General features: G+C 37.0%; 2 protein-coding genes across 4 annotated transcripts in view; both read right to left on the bottom strand.

Annotated features, from left to right (window-relative positions):
* Positions 1 to 22,128, bottom strand: part of LOC131671027 (protein unc-79 homolog) — a 446,378-nt gene that overhangs the window by 406,035 nt on the left and 18,215 nt on the right. The gene's annotated exons all lie outside the window — the stretch shown is intronic.
* On the bottom strand, positions 13,311 to 21,942 carry LOC131671037 (uncharacterized). 3 transcript variants are annotated; one of them, XM_058947168.1, is made up of 5 exons: positions 21,883 to 21,908; positions 21,134 to 21,345; positions 14,388 to 14,547; positions 14,211 to 14,322; positions 13,311 to 13,451 (listed from the first exon to the last, which is right to left on the bottom strand). In XM_058947168.1, exons 3-5 carry the CDS (start codon positions 14,476 to 14,478, stop codon positions 13,361 to 13,363), a joined length of 294 nt encoding a protein of 97 aa, XP_058803151.1. In that variant the 5' UTR covers positions 14,479 to 14,547; positions 21,134 to 21,345; positions 21,883 to 21,908; the 3' UTR covers positions 13,311 to 13,360. The 3 variants fall into 3 exon arrangements, with proteins under 3 accessions (XP_058803151.1, XP_058803144.1, XP_058803134.1); XM_058947161.1 differs by lacking the exon at positions 21,134 to 21,345 and having other exon boundaries at positions 21,897 to 21,942; XM_058947151.1 differs by lacking the exon at positions 21,134 to 21,345 and having other exon boundaries at positions 21,883 to 21,941.

The following is a 22,128-nucleotide window of genomic DNA, read 5'->3' as shown; positions in this document are numbered from 1 at the left end:
GGAAAATCTCAATTTTTCGAACAAATTTCAAACTCAATTTTCTCAAAAAAGCCATCGTTTTTTTTTTTCAAATTTTTATGATAGATTAAGCATTATAAGACCTTTAAATTGGTATAGGAGTGATCGCGTACTTTTACGTTTTAGTGATAAAATATCGATTTTTCGGTTTTTTTTTTGCCCAAAACATTGATAATTATAGTTTTAACATGTGAAACGTATTTATATATATATATATATATATATAGATATTTATATATACATCCATATATACATATACAAGAATTGTACGTTTGATAGTAGTCTTGCGATTTTGATAGAATTACATTCCTTCTTCTATAAATAGCTTATAAATATACACGTGTTCGCATTGCTGATAGCACATAGTTCAGTTTCTATCAGTCGTAAATTGTGTACACACAGAAAAGCATGCATGCTTTCTAGGTGTATATTATATATTAAAGCAAGTGTACGTTATAACAAAAATCACTTTAGATCATAACTGAGTGTTTTATTTCTGTGTTTATAATTATGACTCCACATAGTACATATTCAGATAAGAGAGTTAAGTGTTGTGACTTTTTAAAAAGGCATAAATCATGTGTATATAAAACTAAAAACAAGCGATTTAAAAGCCTTGGTGACTTAGCTAATAAATTGAAATTGAAGTTTGGCAGAAAAAAATTTGAACCGTTTGATAATGTGTGTATAACTTGTTACAATCTTTTATGTTCAAAATATGAAAGTAGCAAAACAGGTGATCCTTTTTCAAGCGATGAGCAAGATGATACTGGTAAGATACCCACACAATTAATAATTTATCTTTGTAAAGTAACACATTTTCGTTTTAAAAATATTATATTATGAATAGAGTTTTCAAAAACATATATTTATTAAAATCATATTTTGCTCATAGATACGGAGACACAAACTAAAACAGAAGGTGAAGATCTAGAAGCAACAAATGAATTCGAATGAATTGTTTTTTTTTTAATTTTGTTATTATGATTTTTTTGAACATTCACAATGTATTTCATATCTACATAATACACATAAAACATATATGTAAATAAGTTTTACATGTCAAAACTATAATTATCAATGTTTTGAGCAAAAAAAAAACGAAAAATCGATATTTTATCACTAAAACGTAAAAGTACGCGATCACTCCTATACCAATTTAAAGGTCTTGTAATGCTTAATCTATCATAAAAATTTGAAAAAAAAACGATGGCTTTTTTGAGAAAATTGAGTTTGAAATTTTTTCAAAAAATTGAGTTTTTCCCGCCAATTTTCAATATTTTTTTATTCTGCATGGCGCATTCGAAAGATTATAAGAAATACAGTAAAATAAGCTATAAATAACATATTAAGTAAAAAAGTTAGAAAATATATAGCATTTTTTAAAATTTTAATATTTGATTTTTAGAAAATTTATTTTTTAACCACTTTTTTAAAATACTCGTAAAAAATGATGTAGAGGTCTAATCGAAAAAAAAAAAATACGTGTCGGCTTATTTTTGAAGTAGAATAACATACTCCACAGCCGAGTCAATTGGAGATATCATTGCCGTAGGCCTGCCCGATCTGAAATGGATCCGGTCAATGGTATTCTGCCGATGTGTCCAACCATTAATCACTTATACACATACACACACACACTACGCAAACACTCACACACACACGCCTTCAGGCAAAACGGGGAAGTGAATGCTCGGCGACCCTATAAACGGGTCTTACCGAAAAGCGAATGGTAGGGGACTCCTATAAACGGAGCCGCCCGAAAGCGAGTGAAGGGGATCTCTCTAAATGGGCTCTCCCCGTGAACGAAGCCCGGTTTTGCCTATGGGCACTTACATACACGCACACACCACAGGGGGGAACACTGAACACACAGGGTAAACATACAGGGGGGGGGACCTCAAGGGCCGTGCGTTGTCCCAGCGCGGTTCGTGGAGTCGCGACCACGAGGGACCTTCAGCACAACGGGACAAAAGAATAAATATGAATATGCACAATGAAAACACTAATGTACCTCAAGTGGTAACTCCTTCTCAGGAGGAATCCACCCCGGGTTCCGATCGGGTGAAAGCCCCGGTGGCCATGGGCAGCGGCATGGATTTTGAGGGCCGTACTTTGTGCACGGGAATGGGGAGGAAGACACGAAAAAACGACACGAACCTACTGAACTTACCGAGACGACAGAGGACGGACAGTGTGTCAAGCGGCGGCAGCGGGGTGAGCTACGCCTCTACCGCTGACAGCCAAGAACCAACGACAGGACGAACACCGACAATAACAAACGATACATGAGACGTGACGGAACTGCTGCGGCTCATACAAGAGACGGCGACGAAAATGGCCAAGGCAGCAAACATACAAAAGAACATGAACATGACCGTGAAGACGGGAATTAAGAAAATTCTTGAGACTGTAGACATCGCGCTGCACATGCGATCGGACATAGTTTCGGAAAGACGTTTCCAAGACAACAACAATACAGACAGGACAGCGGTGAATAACGAAGAAACGCCACGGACGAAACGAAAACGTTCGCCGGTTGGAACCACACCGGAGCCCTCACAAAAGAGGCCACCGACGATCGAACCGACCAAGGACTGGCAGACGGTAACACGAAAACGATCAGACGAGACAAAAAAGAAAACGGACGTAAAGAATCGGCCTGACAGAGGGGGACAGGCCCACCGGAAAAGGGGTCTGGCTGTCCTGATCAGGCCGGGCACGGACGCGACGTACTCTGACATAGTACGGAAAATACGGACGACGATCGATCTGAAGGAGAGCCACGTGCAGGTGACAACCCTGAGGAAGACGAAGAACGGCTTATGTCTTCTGAAGCTACAGGTAGACGCAGACAAGCCGGACGGACATGAGATGTTTGGACGACAGATCCAAGACACGATCGGGGAAGCGGGCAGTGTCAGGGCCGTGACCTCCAAGGTCCAATTGGAAATCATTGATCTGGACTGCGTTGCGACTCTGAAAGACGTGACGGACGCGCTCAGACGAGAGACGGGACGAGACACGGACTTCCGAGTCCACATTTTCGGTCCAAACCGTACTGAGCAGTATATGGCGGTCTGCGAATTAGAATCGCGGGAAGCCGATGCATTGCTTCGGCATGGCCGGATCGGAATTGGCTGGGTGCACTGCCGCGTTCGGAAACGACTGACGGTGACAAAATTTTACAGATGCCTGGGCTTCGGCCATGTGAAAGCTGAATGCACAGGTAAGGACGGGACGAAATGCTGCCGCAAATGTGGCACATCCGAACACTACGCGACGGAATGCCAAAACAAGCTGGTTTGCCCATTGTACTCCGAAGCCGGGCACAGGGACGTCGCCCACCTCGCCAGAGGCGGCAGGTGTGCCGTGTTCCGGGCCGCCCCACATTGTAGTCAATAGGTTCAAAACCACCTAGAGGCCAGAAATCTTATTCAAACTTTATAATTTTTGGTGAGGATCTTTTTTATACTAAATGGAAGAGAGCTACGAAGCCCATTCTCCAAACTCACAAACACCAAACACCAAACCTCAAACCCACAAACCCAATAAAACCCCCAAACCCAAAACCCCAAACTCCAAACCCCAAACCCCCAAACCCACAAACCCAATACTCCAAACCCACAAACCTCTCTTTCTCGTAGAATTCATTTAACACATTGCACTTCATTATGTCTTTTTATCCTGACTTCATCATTTTTTTTTTAAATAACAGATTTCAATATGTAAGCTCTGTGTCAATTATAAATTTAAATTTCTTAATCGTGTAATTTCAAATACTTATACAGTAAATTGTAATCCCAATTTATTCTACGTCATTGAAAGCTTATAATGGTGAAAGTTTGAAAGTTACTGTTTTATGTTTATGGTGAAAATCTAAAACAACTATGTATGGCTGTCTATTTTCCTTTCTATAGTATGCAACTTATTATAATGTATTGCGAGTAGATCGATTTACAAACCTAAATCAGTTATATTACAAGAAAAAACTATAGATAAAATAATATTTTTATAATTAGAACAAGCGAAATTGAATATGTCAAATTCAAGTAACTCAAATTGTAAATGAAATAGAATAACAGTAGTCGTTATCAATAAGAATAAGATGTATAAAAAATTTAACCACATATAACGTTTAAGTTAAAATTTGCTAAATAATTTCCTTTAATATTAATAATATTCATTAGTAATACTTATAAGTCATATTTGTATTGTATTATCTATAATCATTCACATCACATTCATTCATCACAATCATTCGAGAACCCATTTTTTTTAATTTTAGTGTATCTTAAAAAAATAAAGACTTGGGCATACTTTCAGTATTATTAGTATTCTTACATCACACACTAACATCACACTTAATATTTTAAAATGGAATCTCTTACTCTACCCCACTTAAACTTATGTGACGTATTGTTCAAAGTCGATAAAAATGAACAAAATGTTGATTGCTTAATCAGTTATGTTAATACGATTTATCCTGACTTAGACGAAGAACAGTCATCGCGCGTGAAAAAAAAACTTAGTATTAGTTTTCTGCGCATCTTCAAAATGAAATTATCTTCTGCATTTTACAAAGAAAATGTATTTAGAAATAAAAATTGCCAATGATTATCAGAAAATGTTATTATTGATCTTAAAGGGGATGCCCCAAGTGGTGGCGGACCATCATTAGATAATTACGAAGGTAGTTCTACATCTACTAAGCGCAGAAAAATACTACTTCTGTCTGAAAGTTATTCAGAAGAAGAAATAAAACAAGCTTTTTATAAAAACTTAAGAGATTCTTGAAAGAAACATTTGATACATGTTATTGAATGCCTTTTAAACAATGAAGAATGCAACTTACTTACATTTACCGAAACTGAATCATTAGCTCTTATTGAGGATACAAAGTTATTTCGGTGGCAGTATGATACGATTCGAAAACGATCTAAAGAAAAGAATGCAGATATTTTTATACCTTATAAAAAGCTTGCAGAAGCAAAAGCAGAATGCTATCCTGTACCTTCAAGTATATTAATAACTGAGAAACACGTTTCCATTCATTTGCAAGCTTTATTAGATCATACATGTAAGCGGTTACTACAAATACTTACTGTTATTTCTCTCATACCTAAAAATGTAACTAAAGTATCTCTTATAATGACTTGTAAATGGGGATGTGATGGTGCTTCTGATCAGACTGAATATAAACAAAAATTTACTGATGGCACTACATCAGACAGTAGTATTTTTCTGATCTCTATGGTACCGCTTACATTAGAAGAAAATATACTAAATTTAAGAAAAAAAATTTGGTCCAATCCACAATCTGGCTCGACTAGATATTGCCGAGTTATCAGTTTCGAATATATCTAAGAAACACCAGAGAACACTCGTGATAAAGTAGCTCGAATAAAATCTGAAATCAACGCTCTATCACCAACGTCACTAGAGATTGCTGGTATCAAAATTCATGTAAAGCACTTGCTGCATCTAACTATGATAGATGGAAAAGTCGTACAGATATTAACAGATACACCTTCATCCGCATCTTGTGTAATATGTAAAGCAACACCATCACAAATGAATAATTTGAATGAGTTATCGAAAAAAACCGAGATACTTGATAATTTTAAATATGGCTTATCAAGTTTGCATGCATGGATACGATTTATGGAATGTATTCTTCATATAGTATATAGATTAGATTTCTCCAAGTGGGCTGCAAAATCGATTGAAGAAAAAGAACAAATAAAATTAGCTAAAACTAGGATCCAAAAAATGTTCAAAGATAAAACAGGTTTACTACTTATAGATTACCCAAAACAAGGGACAGGATCTTCCAATGACGGTAATACTGCAAGAAGATTTTTTCGTGATCCTGACTTGGCATCCCAAATAACAGGTGTCGACAAAGAATTAATCGTCAGATTTGGAATCATATTACAAACTATTGCATGTGGTATAAAAATTGACACCATGAAATTCAAGTTTTATGCAAAAAAAACTTTACAATTATATATAAATTTATATAATTGGTACTATATGCCAGCATCTGTGCATAAGATACTTTATCATGGAGAGAAAATCATTGACCATTTTGCACTAATTCCAATAGGTTTATTATATGAAGAATCTCAGGAATCTCGAAACAAGGACATGAAGCATTACTGAAAGTTCAATACAAGAAAGTGTAGTAGAATCGCTACTAATACCGATTTGATTCATAAATTACTTATTTCTTCTAATTCATACATCTCTAGTTTGAGATACAAAATGAAAAAACACTAAACTTGAAATAGATAAGGCTGCAAAAAATATGTTAATATTGGAATAATGGTAAATTTTGATTACAAGAACCTTTTTAGTTTTAATCAAGCACCCCAAACAGTGAGAGGCAAGGGGACTCTTTTTAATCAAGCACCCCAAAGGAAACAGTCCTTACTACGTCCACGTCGTTGTTTCTGGGTAGCGCTAAAAGTAAGATTAGCTCATTTAAAGCAACAGCTTCTGAGCACTTGTGAAAAATGAAATTTTAAAGTACAATTTCAGACTTAAAATTTCTCGCTCTTTTCGAATTCGGTCTCAAAATAGAGGTTTTCTATTAACCTTTTAAGGACGGGACTGGTCGATATATCGACCACCAATTTTGTCAGGCACTCCACGTGACATATTCTTTCATTTTATGGACAAATATTGTGCAAAAAAAGTCAAATTTTAACGTAAAAATCCCCGTCCTTAAAAGGTTAAAAAACTCTGACCTTTAAATGACCTTGAAAATTATTCTAAAGTCAAATATATTTGCACAGACAGATGACTCTGATTTTCCTAAATTTATTTTGCCTAAAACATGTTCTGGAACCATGCTTAGGTACGGATATGAAGTAGACATATATATGTTCGACTATATAACTAAGGGGTTATGGATTTGGGGTTTAGAATTCATGGTTTCAGGGCTTAAGGTTTATGATCTACAAAAATAACGCTTCGTAGATCTCTGACAAATTGAATTACCAATAATCTCGTTCAAGAAATTTTTAATTCCATCAAATATTGTTTCATCTAGGTGGTTTTGAACCAACCCGCCTCTATAGCTCCAATGTGCGCCCTGGAGGAGTGCAGAGGACGGGCCAGAGGACGGACAGAATAATTCAGGAAAACCTGAATCGAAGGAGGATAGCAGACATGCTCCTACCTTAGATAGCCGACGAATATGACGCGGACATCCTGATTCTGAGTGAACCATACAGGAGAAGGACGACCCAGACATACATTACAAACGAGACCGAGACCACTGCTATCTGGGTACGGTGTGGCACCCAATCTAGAGTCTCCAATCGCGGTGTCGGGGACGACTACGTTTGGGTCACAGTTGGCGCTGTCACTTATCTCAGTGTCTACCTGACACCCACCTGCACCGTGATGGAGTTCGAAAGAAAGGTGGCACTCCTAGAAGACGGGATCAGGGATCTGCCCGGGGATGTCATCATTGCGGGGGATTTTAACGCGGGGGCGACCGAGCGGGTAATGAACGAAACGAATCGACATAGACGACTACTGCTGGAAATGGTCGCAAGGCTCGATCTAGTAGTGGTAAATATGGGACATACGCCGATGTATAGACGGCTAGGTGTCGGAGATTTTATCCCGGACGTCACGATGACATCGGATAGAATCCTGCCACAGCTGAGGGGATGGCGGGTGATCGAAGACTACACAGCCAGCGATCACCAGTACATCGTCTTTGAAGTGGTGGGACGTACGGGAACGAGACGAACGAGAACCGATCAACCTCCGCGGTAGAATCTACGTAAACTCGACGGACAAAAATTTTCGGAAGAGCTAACGGTAGCACTGGCTCCAGGGGAGAGAATTTCTCCTGAACTGACGGGCCGACAAAGAGCGGAAAGACTGACAAACGAGACGGCCAAATTAACCCTTTGAAGCACAGTGTCCATCCTGATGGACACATTGATTTATTGCTTCTTTTGCCATTTTAGAACAACATTATGGATTTCAACAGGGTCTTTTACATTCTTTCAGTTCATTAATAGTTCAAAAACATAATTTTGCAGTTGAAATCAATATATTGGGTTATTTTTTAATATTTTTAAATGAACAAAGAAGAAAAAAATTGAATTTTTGGGGAGAAATTGATTATTGACGCGAATAATAAGAGTATCCCTTTCAAATTTGGTATACAAAGGTTTTTGAGGCCGCTGAATAATAATTTGACATCAGATTTCAAAAATTGTGTATCCAAGATGGCGGATCTAAAATGGCGGGCAAGAAGATTTCCTATATTGATACCAATACTCTAAAATTCATATCTAAAGGGTTTTAGGGGTCGCAGATAACGATTCTGATATCAGGTTTCCGAAATAATGCTTTCAAAATGGCGGATATGTATATTTTTATATTGGCTTGAATACTCTCAAACTCATATCTAAAGTGCCTCAATCTCAGTGATAATCAATATCATACTAGTTTTCTGAAATTCTGCAGCCAAGATGGCCAAAGGATATGATTGATGTACATGCTTATTTGCATGACTTGAAAGTATAATATCTCAGAATAGTGGATACTTCTTTCACTCATTCTCGGCATGACCCGGAGCTTACGACGAGGACGTGATGAGTTCAAACTCCATTTACGTTTTTTTTTGTATTTTTCATATTTTATATTTTTTTTTGTATTTTTTATATTTTATATATTTTTTTTATTTTTTATATTTTATATTATTTTTTATTTTTTATATATTATTTTCTGCATTTTTTATGTTTTATTTTAGTCAATGAGTGTCAACAAATATATGGATGACTCCAGAAGCAAAGAGCCGATCTTTATTTATTTTTCGTAGGTCGGGGGTTGAGGACCTTTTGGCGATTTGTATGAGCGCCAAACACTTTGTATTGAATGTACTCTCTATGGGTCTGAGGGCCATATATATATATATATATATATATATATTTGTTTTTTTGAGAGATTCATTCACCTAATCAGAAAACAAAATACTAGAATATTTGAAACAGAATACTAAATTATATTATTAGATTTGTTATCAGCACGATCGAAAACCCTTAGAAATTACGTTTCATGGAAATGAAGTCCCTAAAAATGAAATTTGATATCCGAATTTTTGGATCCGCCATTTTGATTATATTATTTCGGAAATCTGATATCAGATTCGTTATCAGCGAGCCCTAAAAGCCTTTACATTGAATTTTGAAGTATTCAGGCCAATATAGAAAATAAATGCCTGTCCGCCATTTTGAATTCGCCATTTTGGATACATCATTTAGGAAACCTGATATCAGATTCGTTATCAGTGACCCCTAAAACTCGTTAGTTATGAATTTTAAAGTTTTCAAGCGAATATAGAAAAAAATCTATGTCCACCATTCTGAATCCGCCATCTTAGATGCAAAATTCGAACAATCTAATGTCAGATTCATGATCAGCGACCTCAAAAAGCCCTATATATAAATTTTCATCTAAATATCCTGGAGAGAAAAATGTATGCTTCAAAGGGTTAATAGACAGCTTTTGCAGAAGCACAATGCCGAAACGTCGACAGATACAACAAAGACAACCACAATATTGGTTGACGAACGAGATAGCCGAGCTACTCGTACGCAAGATATGCCTGACAAATCGGCGATGAGTGACAAGGGCAGGGAGCGGATCCGAAAGGGAAAACCTCCAAGCTATATACAAAACAGCACGGAAGACGCTGATGAAAACAACACGACAGCAAGACGCGATGCTGAAGGAAGCTTTGCGAGGAGGTGAACGAGGATCCCTGAGGAACCGGCTACAAGATCGTGACTGGGAAACTAGGGGCCCGAGTCTCACCGGAACTTAAAGATGCCGAAACAGCAGAACGGATTGTTGACGGATTGTTTCCGACGCACTCGATTAGGACAAACGTGATGGATGACGTGGACGCACAAATGCCCCCCGCCTTTGCCGCTGAGGAGCTCATCAGAGCAACGAATGCGACGAAGACGGGTAAGGCACCGGGACCGGACGGAGTACCATCCGAGATCCTCCGGCTTGTGGCTCGTCTACGGCCGGAGATACTCCTCGACCTGTACAACACGTGTTTGACGACAGGAACGTTCAGTGACCAGTGGAAGGTGGCAAGGCTCGTTCTTATCCCAAAAAGTAGGAGCGATCCTGTCACGCCTTCGGCTTACCGACCGTTGAGTTTACTTGACACGACCGATAAACTTTTTGAACAACTACTGAGACCGAGACTGATGGATTCGATACAGACCGGAGGGGGTTTATCAGATTTGTAGTTCGGTTTCAGGAGGGGTCGATCGACGATTGAAGCGATCCAAAAGGTGGTCGACTCTTTCCTAGAACTAGACAGACACTGCCACGCAGCGCGATCTATAGTGTTGCTGGCGACGCTCGACATTAGGAATACCTTCAATTCGGCTAGATGGAAGGATATCTTGGAGGCGCTGAAAAGCAACTCCGGGATCCAGCGATATCTGCTTCGGGTTCTGGAGGATTACCTAAAAAACAGACGGATAACGTACGAGACGATCGAAGGACAAGTAAAAAGACAGGCCACCGCTGGGGTGGCACAGGGGTCGATACTGGGACCTGACTTCTGGATTGGCTTATACGATAGCTTGCTTCGGCTTGGGGTGCCGCTTGGAGTGACCCTCGTCGCCTACGCTGATGATGTGGCGGCGGTGATTACGGAGAGGTCCCCCGAGCTGACGCAGTTAGCGTTAAATCAGACCATGAGACGAATTGGGCAATGGATGACAGACCACGGACTACAACTCGTAACGGAAAAAACGGAACTGATGTTTCTCACGAGAAGACGCATACAGACGATACTGCACATGAGGGTGGGGACATGCGAAATAGAGACCAAGAGGGAAGTCAAGTACCTTGGGGTAACCCTCGATACGAAGATGACCTTCTGGCCTCATATACAGAAAACAACCCGGAAAGCGGCAGAGGATAGCATCCTTTAGTCGCTTGATGGCAAATACGACGGGACCGAGATCGGGAAAACGACGACTGTTAATGGCGACAGTTCACTCGATCCTTCTATACGGCGCGGAAATATGGGTAGACTCCCTGAAGACAAAAAATACTGTAAGACGATGATGATGGTACAGAGAAAGGGCGCACTGTGAATCGCTTGCTCCTACCGAACAGTCTCTGCGCAGGCTGTTTTGGTGGTGGCTGGCGTAATACCCGTGGATCTTCTGGCCTTTGAACGCAAAAGGATCTATGGGAGCAGCGCAGACATAGGACGAAAGAACGCGGCAATCGCTGAGCGCGACAGGACAATTGACATTTGGCAAGGCCGATGGACAGAGGAACGAGGTGGTAACTGAATGAGACGATTGATACGGGACTTGAGGCTGTGGCTCGGAAGGAAATTTGGTAATGTAAATTTCTACGTTACCCAGCTCTGGACGAGCCACGGGTACTTCCGACGGTACCTCTACAATATGAACAGACTACGAACACCCAATTGTAAGTACTGTGGACACGAACAACACGACGCGGAACACACGTTTTTCGGGTGCGACCGCTGGACAAGACTCAGACGAGAACTAGAGACAACAGTTGGCAACATCACCCCCGATAACATTGTAGAGGTGATGCTGCATAAACCCGAATGGTGGCGCTTAGTCGCTACCTATACGGAAACTATACTGAGACGTAAGAACGCGGACGGCTACCTCCCACAGAGCATGAAATATTTCCGAAATATTTCTGAAATATTTCATGAAAAATTAGGAATATTGATGAAACATTTCATGAAATATTTCAGAAATATGGGAATGTCCGCCACACAAACCGTACTAAAATATTTCATGAAATATTACGGATATCTTGCAGGAAATATTACTGATATATTGCTTCAAATATTTCGGAAATATTTTCTGAAATATTACTGGTGTATTTCATGAAATATTCCTGCTAAGTTACGATATACATTCCTGGATCATTTCATGAAATATTTCAGAAATATGGGAATGTCCGCCACACAAACCGTACTAAAATATTTCATGAAATATTACGGATATCTTGCAGGAAATATTACTGATATATTGCTTCAAATATTTCGGAAATATTTTCTGAAATATTACTGGTGTATTTCATGAAATATTCCTGCTAAGTTACGATATACATTCCTGGATCATTTCATGACATATTTCGGAAATATGGGAATGTCCGCCACATAAACCGTACTAAAATATTTCATGAAATATTACGGATATCTTACATGAAATATTACTGATATATTGCTTCAAATATTTCGGAAATATTTTCTGAAATATTACTGGTGTATATCATGAAATATTCCTGCTAAGTTACGATATACATTCCTGGATTATTTCATGCAATATTACTGATGTATTGCTTTAAAGATTGTGGGAGTATTTCGTGAAGTATCCCGGAAATATTACATGAAATATTCCTGATATATTTCATGATATTGTTGCGGAATATTTCATGATATACTCCCTGAATATTTCATGAGATATTCCAGAAGTATTGAAAGGAAATATTACTGCTAAATTGCTTCAAAGATTCCGGAAATATTATATCAAATGTTCCGGATATATTTCGTTAAATATTCCTGATATATTTTATGATATTGTTCCGGAATATTTTATGATATACTCACTGAATATTTCATTAGATATTCCAGAAGTATTGGTATGAAATATTACTGCTAAATTGCTTCAAAGGTTCCGGAAATATTAGATCAAATGTTCCGGATATATTTCGTGAAATATTCCTGATATATTTCATGATATTGTTCCGGATTATTTCATGATATAGTCCTAGAATATTTGATGAGATATTCCAGAAGTATTGTAAGGGAATATTACTGCTAAATTGCTTCAAAGATTCTAGAAATATTAGATGAAATGTTCCGGATATATTTCATGAAATACTCCTGTAACATTTCCTGAAATATTCCAGCTTAGTTATGATAGAGATTCCTGGATTATTTCATGAAATATTTCGGATATATTTCATAAAATATAACAGTATTGTTCTGCCAGGCTGTCCATGCAGTTTTGTGCTTCCTGATATGAAGGCGTACAGTCACCACTTCACGCACCGTGTTAAAAAAAATATGGAATTGTTTCCGACAACTGCGCTGAAAGAAGAAAACGTTTCATATACATTTCTAAATATTTATTATAAATATTTCCTGATCTATTTCTAAAATATAACGGCAAAAAAGGATTGAAATAATTCACTCTCAGGTTCAAGAAATAAATATGTGTTTCTCATTTATTAATAAATAACTTACTTATATTAATAGTACATGAAAAAGTTAAAATTACAAAGTTTATTCTTCATTCATTGAATTTTCTTCTGCTACATTCTCCTCTAAATCGATGTAATATTTTACATCTCTTCTTCGTTTTTTGGAACCGGCTCTGAAATTTATATATAAAATTATTCATTACAATTCAAATTATAGGTATCTGAAGTACTAGAATTCATTATATTATAGCACTATATATCCTAAATCTGCACATAGGCCGCGCTTGAGCATGCCCCAAGGCGTTCTAATTTTAATGGCATCACGGTGGCATAACCGACAAAAAATAGCATATAAAATGGAATTCATCAAAATGTATTTATAGGACTGAAATTCAAAAAATAAAGCTACTGACGCACATAGATAATCAATAAATGTTTCCGAAAAGTTTAAAAATGATTACAATAGTACTCTTTAATTAAAGGTTGGCATACACTACTTGGAGGGCATATTCTCATTACGAGGAGTGGTTTGGAGCACATTGCAAATAATTTTCGAGGACCGAATATCGAACAGATAAGCACGAATAAACGTAACTTCTGGTAAAATTCTTAATTTTTACCCATGGTCTTATTTTAAAACCGCTTAAAAGAGCTATCGCATGATCAATTTGGACAAATCTAGCGCGAACTATTCCACTTTCAAACATACTATATTTTTTAGATACGCAAAAATGAGTGTATTTAATATCGGATATCTATGAAAAAGGTAATTTTGAAATTGGAAATCACGCGTGGAACATGAAAATTGCTTTAAGGCAATGGTGAACCCTCAGGGAAGATTACATTATTAACGTTTTGTCGGTAATCAGTCTTTCTGTACACAAGAGAACTACTTAGGTGACCCGTAAAGTAATATACTATGTAATACTTACGCTTCAGTGTCTGATTCCCTCTTGAGTCTTGTGCCAGACTGATCTAACCAGCTACTGATTCTTGAACGAATCTCTTCGTCCTGTGATGATGGAAATAGATGACGCACTGATTCTAAAAGAATATATTTCTATATAATTCAGAAAAACAATCAGAAATAATCCGTGTATAATACTCACTGTATATAACTGTGCACAACGGCAAATCTTTAAATGCATGCTTCTTCTTGTGCCCTACATAGCTGTATTTGTTTGCTACCTTATTAGTCATAGCAGCGGGTAGAATATTGTAAATAAACCTATGTATGTCAGCGCCTCCTTTGCTTTTAAAAAAAAGTACCTGGAATTCAAAGGGAATCAATTCATTTATCTAACGGTTAAAATCTGATTATTAGTGAATGAATGTGATGCGACTAAATGAGTTCGATAAGAGTCAACTCAACTATAGGGATACCAAGCTAGGAATAAGTCATACCATGAATATAGTTCAATAAATAATACAAATAGTACAAATTAAAAACCAACTCACAGCATAATAAAAATAATAATGCTAAAGTTATTTTAGCCATACTATCTATTGAGGTCAGTATACCTAATATCAAACTGTACCCAATATCGGACTTTTTTCAAAACTCAAATATTCGCGCTCTAACGCCCTCTAATGGGTTACCATTATGTTAGTAGTATAAATTAATTAAGATTTCACGATTTGCTTCGAAACGCCAACTCCGTTTTTTAAGAAGAGTTTCATGTCCCGTATAGCATCATATTTTTAATTTAAAATTTGCTACGAGTAAGTATGTGTTATTTAAGTTATGCTATTATTTCTAAACATAAAACTATATAATACCATTGGATTTGTAATTTCTTGCTCTTTGCAAGGCGCTTTACTACATTTGAGGGGCGGGGACACGTGAAATTTCAGCCTACCTTTATAAATGACTTAGGGGGCTGAAAATAATATATATAATATAGTATTTCCCGACAAATTCAATAGTGCTATCAAAAATAAAAAAAAATTCTTTTAGCATTTTTTTCATTTTTTTTGTTATATATATATATATATATATATATGGGCGATTTCACGTCGGTTCACCGGATCAAAATTTTTGGCAGCAATTTCAAAATTTCAATTTTTGAAATTTTTGAAAACTTGTATAACTTCATGAATTTTTTTGAGTAGGAAGGAATCATGTTAGGTATATACATATATACATCAAATAACATGTACTTTTCACATAGATTATGAAAATAATATTAGTTTTTCAAAATAACCATTTTGAAAAAATGTATATATATATATATATATATATATATATATATATATATATATATACACACGAAAAAGTCAAAGAGCGACAAGGTTTAGATCAAATTTTATTCCATCAAAATGTATCTTATTCCAGTAGCTTCCGAAAGAAATGTCGCAAAGAATGGGTATCCCTTTACTTCTATATATTTAAGAAGCAAATATTATAAAAAAATCACATCATTTTATATATAATATGATGTAGTTGCCCCAAAATAAATAAAAAATAAAGTGGTACATGTTTTCAATGTATTTTTCCCCGTAGAATACGATGGTGTTATTAGTTTTTGAATACGACTTACCTAGAAAGCTATAATAGCAAATAACCTCTAAAAATCTTTGAAAAATCTTGTTTTTAGCTTCTAGCCCTTTTTCGGTAAACTTTATGATAAAACCAATAACACCGTTGTGTTCTACGTGGAAAAATACATTAAAAACATATCCTATATGTTGAAAAACATATTATTTAACACTGGCATTTGAACAGAAATAATAGTTATTTTAGTAGCCCAATTACCGCGTGTAGGGCAATATATTAATAGCTAATTTGGCAAAGAACTACCTACAGACATATCTAATTATTTTCTAATAAATGATATGTTTTCAATGTATTTTTCCACGTAGAACACTATGGTATTATTGGTTTGATCATAAAGTTTATCGAAAAAGCGCTAGAAGCTAAAAACAAGATTTTTCAAAGATTTTTAGAGGATTTTTACTATTCCTACTTCCTAAGTAAGTCGTAAAAACTAATAACACTATCGTAATCTACGGGAAAAAATACATCGAAAACATGTACCACTTTGTTATTGTTTATTTATTGTGGGGGAACTACATCAAATTATATATGAGATAATGTGATTTTTTTTATATTTGCGTGTTAAATATTGTTATGATGCGGAAATGGCATCATAATTTGGCCACGATATCCCCTGCCGACGATGTATAATCGCTGACTCCGCGTACTTTCCTAGCCGGCGGATGCTAGCTAGCATTTGAGCGTAGCAGCCGATCTCGAGTTGACCCGACAAGCGAGCGCCCTCTCACCTCGCACATACACTCACACCGGTATAACCCGCTACTCTAAGGTCGCGTATATATACACACTGACACGCAGACTACGCGGTACCTTCAGAAGCGAACGAGCAGCAGACGACACAGCATGCGGAGCTGAGCAGCTTGATGACCACGGAGCATAGAAAATCCATAAAGTGGCGACGAGCATACTATAGCGAGAGAGACCACGCACGGTAGATGACGCTCGATACCATTCGCACGGATCTGCGTTCGATTACCGACCGCTCCACAGACGTATGATAAATGTATTGGATTTCGAGATTCGCGCGCTACGATCTACTAATCAAATAATTTCAGTTATACGGGACTATTACTCGGTTCTAACTGACCAACCAAAACTGGGGAATTATGGGGGAGGTGATGACGTAGTACTGAATTATCTCGCTGATAACATTTTTGACTAATGACTGATTTTCTCTCCGCGACCAATCACCGAATTTAACACAAAATTAAAAAGAGACAGACGACGAGCTGCACGAAGAAGACGTATCGGCTCATCCATATTGCCGCCTGTTGTATCAGTGATAGGACGTATTTCTTGTGCTTGAACATAGTTTCAATATTGTGTGAATACTAGTTTGTTCGGACGAAATATACTCGCTAGAGATTGTTGCTGGAGGGACGAGATATTGATCTTCGCACTCTATCACGCTGTAAGTACACTATTGACAGATCTGACGTTATTCGCGACGCGACTCCGACAGTCATGTGTCAACGCTGACCGGCATTTACCGACCCACGACCTTGTCTAAAGCGATCCTCCGCGAACTACGCGTCTGACTATTACGCCGGAAAAACTTTCATGGTAGACCGATGTAGAAGTGAAACACTCATCCTGACCCAACTTTTCTCACGGATGTTCTGGCCTTGACCTTGAACGCGTCGTGCATCTTGCACATTCATCTTCGACTACAAATTCAACTTTGCTTTAGCGACACCTTGGAAACTGTTTGGAATAAATCGACTCAATTTTTTTTTAATTACTCTCTGTATTTGCGATATCTTGACTACGTTCCTATCCCTTGGCACGCCGTCATCACTTTCAATTTCAGCCGCGGGCGCGACACTTATAAATATTGACCACCGGGCTACCTGAAGCATTAAGTCATTTACAGTATTTTGCATCTGAAAATTTATTTGAGACGATACGTTGCATCGCAATCTGATACCACCGCAGGCGGTAAAATTAAATGTCCATCTAGCGTAGCTCGATTCTTATTAGTCGTTTTATGCAACGTATCTCTGAACCGACTCCTGACGCCGAAACCTCGCCATCTTGTTTCGCTCAGCCAATCAGACAACGAGGAAGCTCTCTGCCACTCGACCTACCGCTAGCCCAGCATCTGTGGACCGACCGCCGTCGAACAGCTCTAACACATTCACACGTCGTGGTACGATTTTCCTCCGGTAGCCTCCGAGCTACCTGGCGCTCTACTACAAACTCGGGGAAAATTTGACGGTCGCCCGTAAGTATCGCTAATTCCGGCGCTGATATTGCCCGTAACTTCTCGCACGTTTAGCTGACCCTTACAATCTATAGAAGGAAAAGGATACCCATTATTTGGTTATAAAATTTGATCTAAACTTTGTCGCTCTTTGACTTTTTGGTAAATGTATATATATTTATAGATATATATTTTTTTTCATGATGTGTATTTTTAAAAACTAATATTATTTTAATAATCTACGTCGAAGTTTAAAGTGACAATTTTGAAAATTCTGCCAAAAATTCAATTATAAGTTTAAAAATCGGGAAAAATTAGGGATATTCTGCATAAGCAGTACTTTCGATTGGTACAAAATATCACATTTTTTTTCGACTTGACGTGAAATTATTGCTACATTTTCAAGAACTTAGCGAATGGGCTTTTGGAAATATTGATTTCTTCCACGAAAAAAAAATTAAAAATGTCAAAAGAATTTTTTTAACAATTTGATAGCAACATTGGATTTAGCGCGAAATACTACATTATCGATTCTAATTTCATCTCCCTACGACTTTTTTTCAAAGGTAGGCTGAAATTTCACTCCCCCCCCCCCCCCCACCTAAGATAATACATAAATTATTCAAATGCCAGCCTGATTACTGTTCATGCTCAAAAGTACCCAATATCGTACATTTCCAAACCTTAATATCAACATCGAATAAAAAGTTTAAATATTATGTATTCAGCCATCTGTTACTTACTTCATATTTTTTTTCATTAGTTAGTTAAACTTTGTCAAATTCTATATAAAACGAAAGAATAACAAATTATGACATCTCAATCTGTAACATTTTACCTGTTAAGTTTTGATTTAGAACTTTGAAAACGCATTTTACAGAAAGTCCGATATTAGGTACACTGGCTCGAATTCGGAAAAAAGTAGATCGATTAAAAATTGCTGTAACTTCTGACAAAAAGCAATTTTCTGGTCGTGTGAGGGCTGATTTGAAAGCTTTTGATAGCAGCTTTTAAATAAAGCAACTCTTGATTGAAAATTTGCTTCGAATCAAAAGTTAAGTCCGTCCGCGCTTAGTAGTCCGATATGGAGTACAGGTACCTTAGTTTATGCTACTTGAAGAAGTTTTTGTATAAAACTAGTATATCGACTTGCAGAGAATGGTCTCTATATATTAAAGTTTATCTATTATAACGTAAAAATGCATCTACAGTATTTCCAGTTAATAACATAGAATGTCAATTCAAATAAAGTTTATGAAAATTAATGCACGTAATTTTAAAAACAGTTTTCATCTAATTGTCACCATTTTGTTATGGAATGGAAAATAAATCTGTGCATGTGCGCAAGTCATAATTGCACCCAAACATGCTAAAAGAGTACATTAGTCACCAAAGAAGTATAATAAGCACTGTACGCAATGCTTGACGTGTTCATATCATGCACTTCTTGCATGTCAACTATACTCCCGTGTTTTATACAATATTTCTACACACTTAAATGAAGTGATGATTTTGCGCCCTCAATCGGCGATACAGAACCGCATTGACTGTCTAAATGTAAAGAACGTATGAAGGTTTAAGGCATAGATTTCGCTCAAACTTGACAGTTGACTTTTTTTTGCCCGAAATTAAAACCCCTTTAAGGATTCAGGCATTCAGTTGAAAATAATCCAAACTTTTACCTGATATTTTGGCAATACAAAGCTTCTTTAAAAGCAAAATACGTCTAGCAAGGATGAGTTCGTTGTAATTTGGGTACCCTCAATTCATAGCTGAGATCAAGTCCTTCTATTGAAAAAAAAAATTGTTCGGAAATTCCGATCTGCTAGTTGAAGAATAACATTGAAAAATCGCCCTGCGATATTGTTTTTGCGACATTTCAAAAAAAAATGTATATGAATTCAACAAAGTTCTGCGCGAAATAGTACATTTTGCATCTAGGGAGCACAGTGGGCAAAGGACGCCCCGCGCGACGTTGCCAACCGAGCTAGGCGAGGTCGGAATTTCACGCAGTGCGTGTTTGCCTAATGTCCTCCCGTGGCGTAAATATAATTTTTCCGTACACCCCCGCGCAGTGGTGCTCTTGCGCCTTCATCGGGCGACACAGAACCACATTTCCAGTCTCCAGGAAAGTGGTTCGTGTCCGTGCGATGCGCTGTTTTACTGCTCGAGGCTAAGCCGAGAGCGGAAGAGGGCACATCGCGCATGCGCCAATCACTTTACTGCCAGGCTGGCCATGTAGTTTTGTGCTCCTTGCTAAGAAGGCGCACAGTCACCACCGTACGCGCAGTGTGTGGAAAAATAATTTTTAAGAATTAGACGAAAAATACGAAATTACAATAGTTACTATTTTGTTTATAACTAATTTGTTTTTTTTATTTAATATAAGTTCACTTCTTTAGAAATGTGTCTAGACCTTTTTGAAGTCGAGTAATGAGTATCTGAAAAAAATTGCTTATTGCATGAATTTTGCTTTTAAACAATTTTTTTTAAATAGTCGAAAAAATAATGTCGCAGTACAATTTTGATGATGTTCACGAACACTTTTGAAAAGTAAATACTTTATATAAGTTGGGTTATTAAGGGGACCGAATGGGGTTTAAATGGAAAAATTTACAGGCTTATCCATCGGTTTGTAGAAATCGTTCTAATAAAGTTAACCTAATATTTAAAATTTTTTTTCAATAAATATAGGTCCCTGCGGTAAACACGCGATAAGGAACTTCGTTCCAAAAACTCACCCTTGCAAGAATATTTTGATTTGAAGGGAGGCTTGATTTTCTAATATATCAGATAAAAGGTTAGATATATATCTCAAACGAAGACCTGTTGCACGGAATCGAGACAAAAGAAGGCCACCTACCAAATACATGACCCGTCGGGGGATTGCCCTTATTAGTGTCCGCGCGATCCGGCATGAGATACGTGCGGAAAGAATTTTACTCTCTGGTTGTCCATGCAGTTTTGAACTTTCTGCGAAGAGGGCTCAAACTCATCACACTACGTATAATATGCAAAAAACTGTTTTTTAACCAACTATATAGCAAGCTTCGCTATGATAACGTTGCGAAAACTGTAATTTCCTAACTTTCTACCTGACGCTCACGTGCGAAATGCTCGTGTAGAAAGCTTGGGACAACCGTTCAAATTTCCACCTTTATTGACACGAAATTTTTTGCAATCCATTTTTTACTTGCTGACCGTTAGGAGAAAATTCCACGCCAAAAAACTGTACTATTCAGCGGATGACGTAGAGTTGTCTAGGTTTCGCCGACTTGTGGAAAGATTAGCATAGTTCATCGTAGTTCTACAACGTTATCAGAACTAAGATTGAGGCTAATAGTAGCATTCAAAAAATATAGAATGAAATATTATATTCAACTATTAATATTTGGTTTTAAAAAAATATGCAGTCATATGAAGGGTGTTCATGTTGAAAACTACATACAATCCTTGGATAAATTTTGAATGATTTATAAAAGTCATTCTGTTTTTTGTTATATATATATATATATAGTCGAATTAAGTCGAATCCACAAACCTATTCAATATTTATCGGAATTTAAATAATATCAGGAATATTGTATCAGTTTTCAACATTCACTGGCATGTGTTATGAATGACAGTATGCCTTTGATGTCAAACAAGAGAATATTCATGCAGATGTCCATCCATACCACTGTGATCTTTGTCCTCACCTGCTACCCTAAGACATGCTCGTAAAAACATTCAGTTCAGTCGAAAATAATAGTAATTAACAAATGCAGTATATATTTTCATAAAAAGAGTGGGGAAGAGGGATTTCATGTTTAAGAAAGTATGCGTATGCATGCATGTATGTTACCTTTTCGCACATACATAATTTTCCATTAAGTCTGGATATGTAGTCCTTTCTTGCCTTTGTTGTTACTGTAATCATTGTAGTATAAATCATTTAAAAATTAATTATCAATTAAAGGGCTTAATGCAGTTCATTATTATTATACTATTTCAAATGAGTTATACTATCTCGAAACCTCTAGTCAAAGGGAAATTATGCAACAAATTAACATTGGGAATAAGCAATTAATCAATGGCGATATTTGAAGGA

Source organism: Phymastichus coffea, unplaced genomic scaffold (assembly GCF_024137745.1).
Source record: "Phymastichus coffea isolate CEN01 unplaced genomic scaffold, Cenicafe_Pcof_1.1 PCOF00009, whole genome shotgun sequence".
Taxonomy (NCBI): Eukaryota; Metazoa; Arthropoda; class Insecta; order Hymenoptera; family Eulophidae; genus Phymastichus; species Phymastichus coffea.
Note: the sequence above shows the minus strand (reverse complement) of the source record. Positions and strands in the feature narration are given on the sequence as shown.

What these genes read in the sequence shown, in the direction of transcription:
- LOC131671037 (XM_058947161.1), bottom strand. An exon ending in GTTGTGCACAGTTATATACA is followed by an intron (nt 14,323 to 14,387) that starts GTGAGTATTATA and finishes ATATTCTTTTAG; the next exon opens with AATCAGTGCGTCATCTATTT. An exon ending in AGGGAATCAGACACTGAAGC is followed by an intron (nt 13,452 to 14,210) that starts GTAAGTATTACA and finishes TATAAATTTCAG; the next exon opens with AGCCGGTTCCAAAAAACGAA.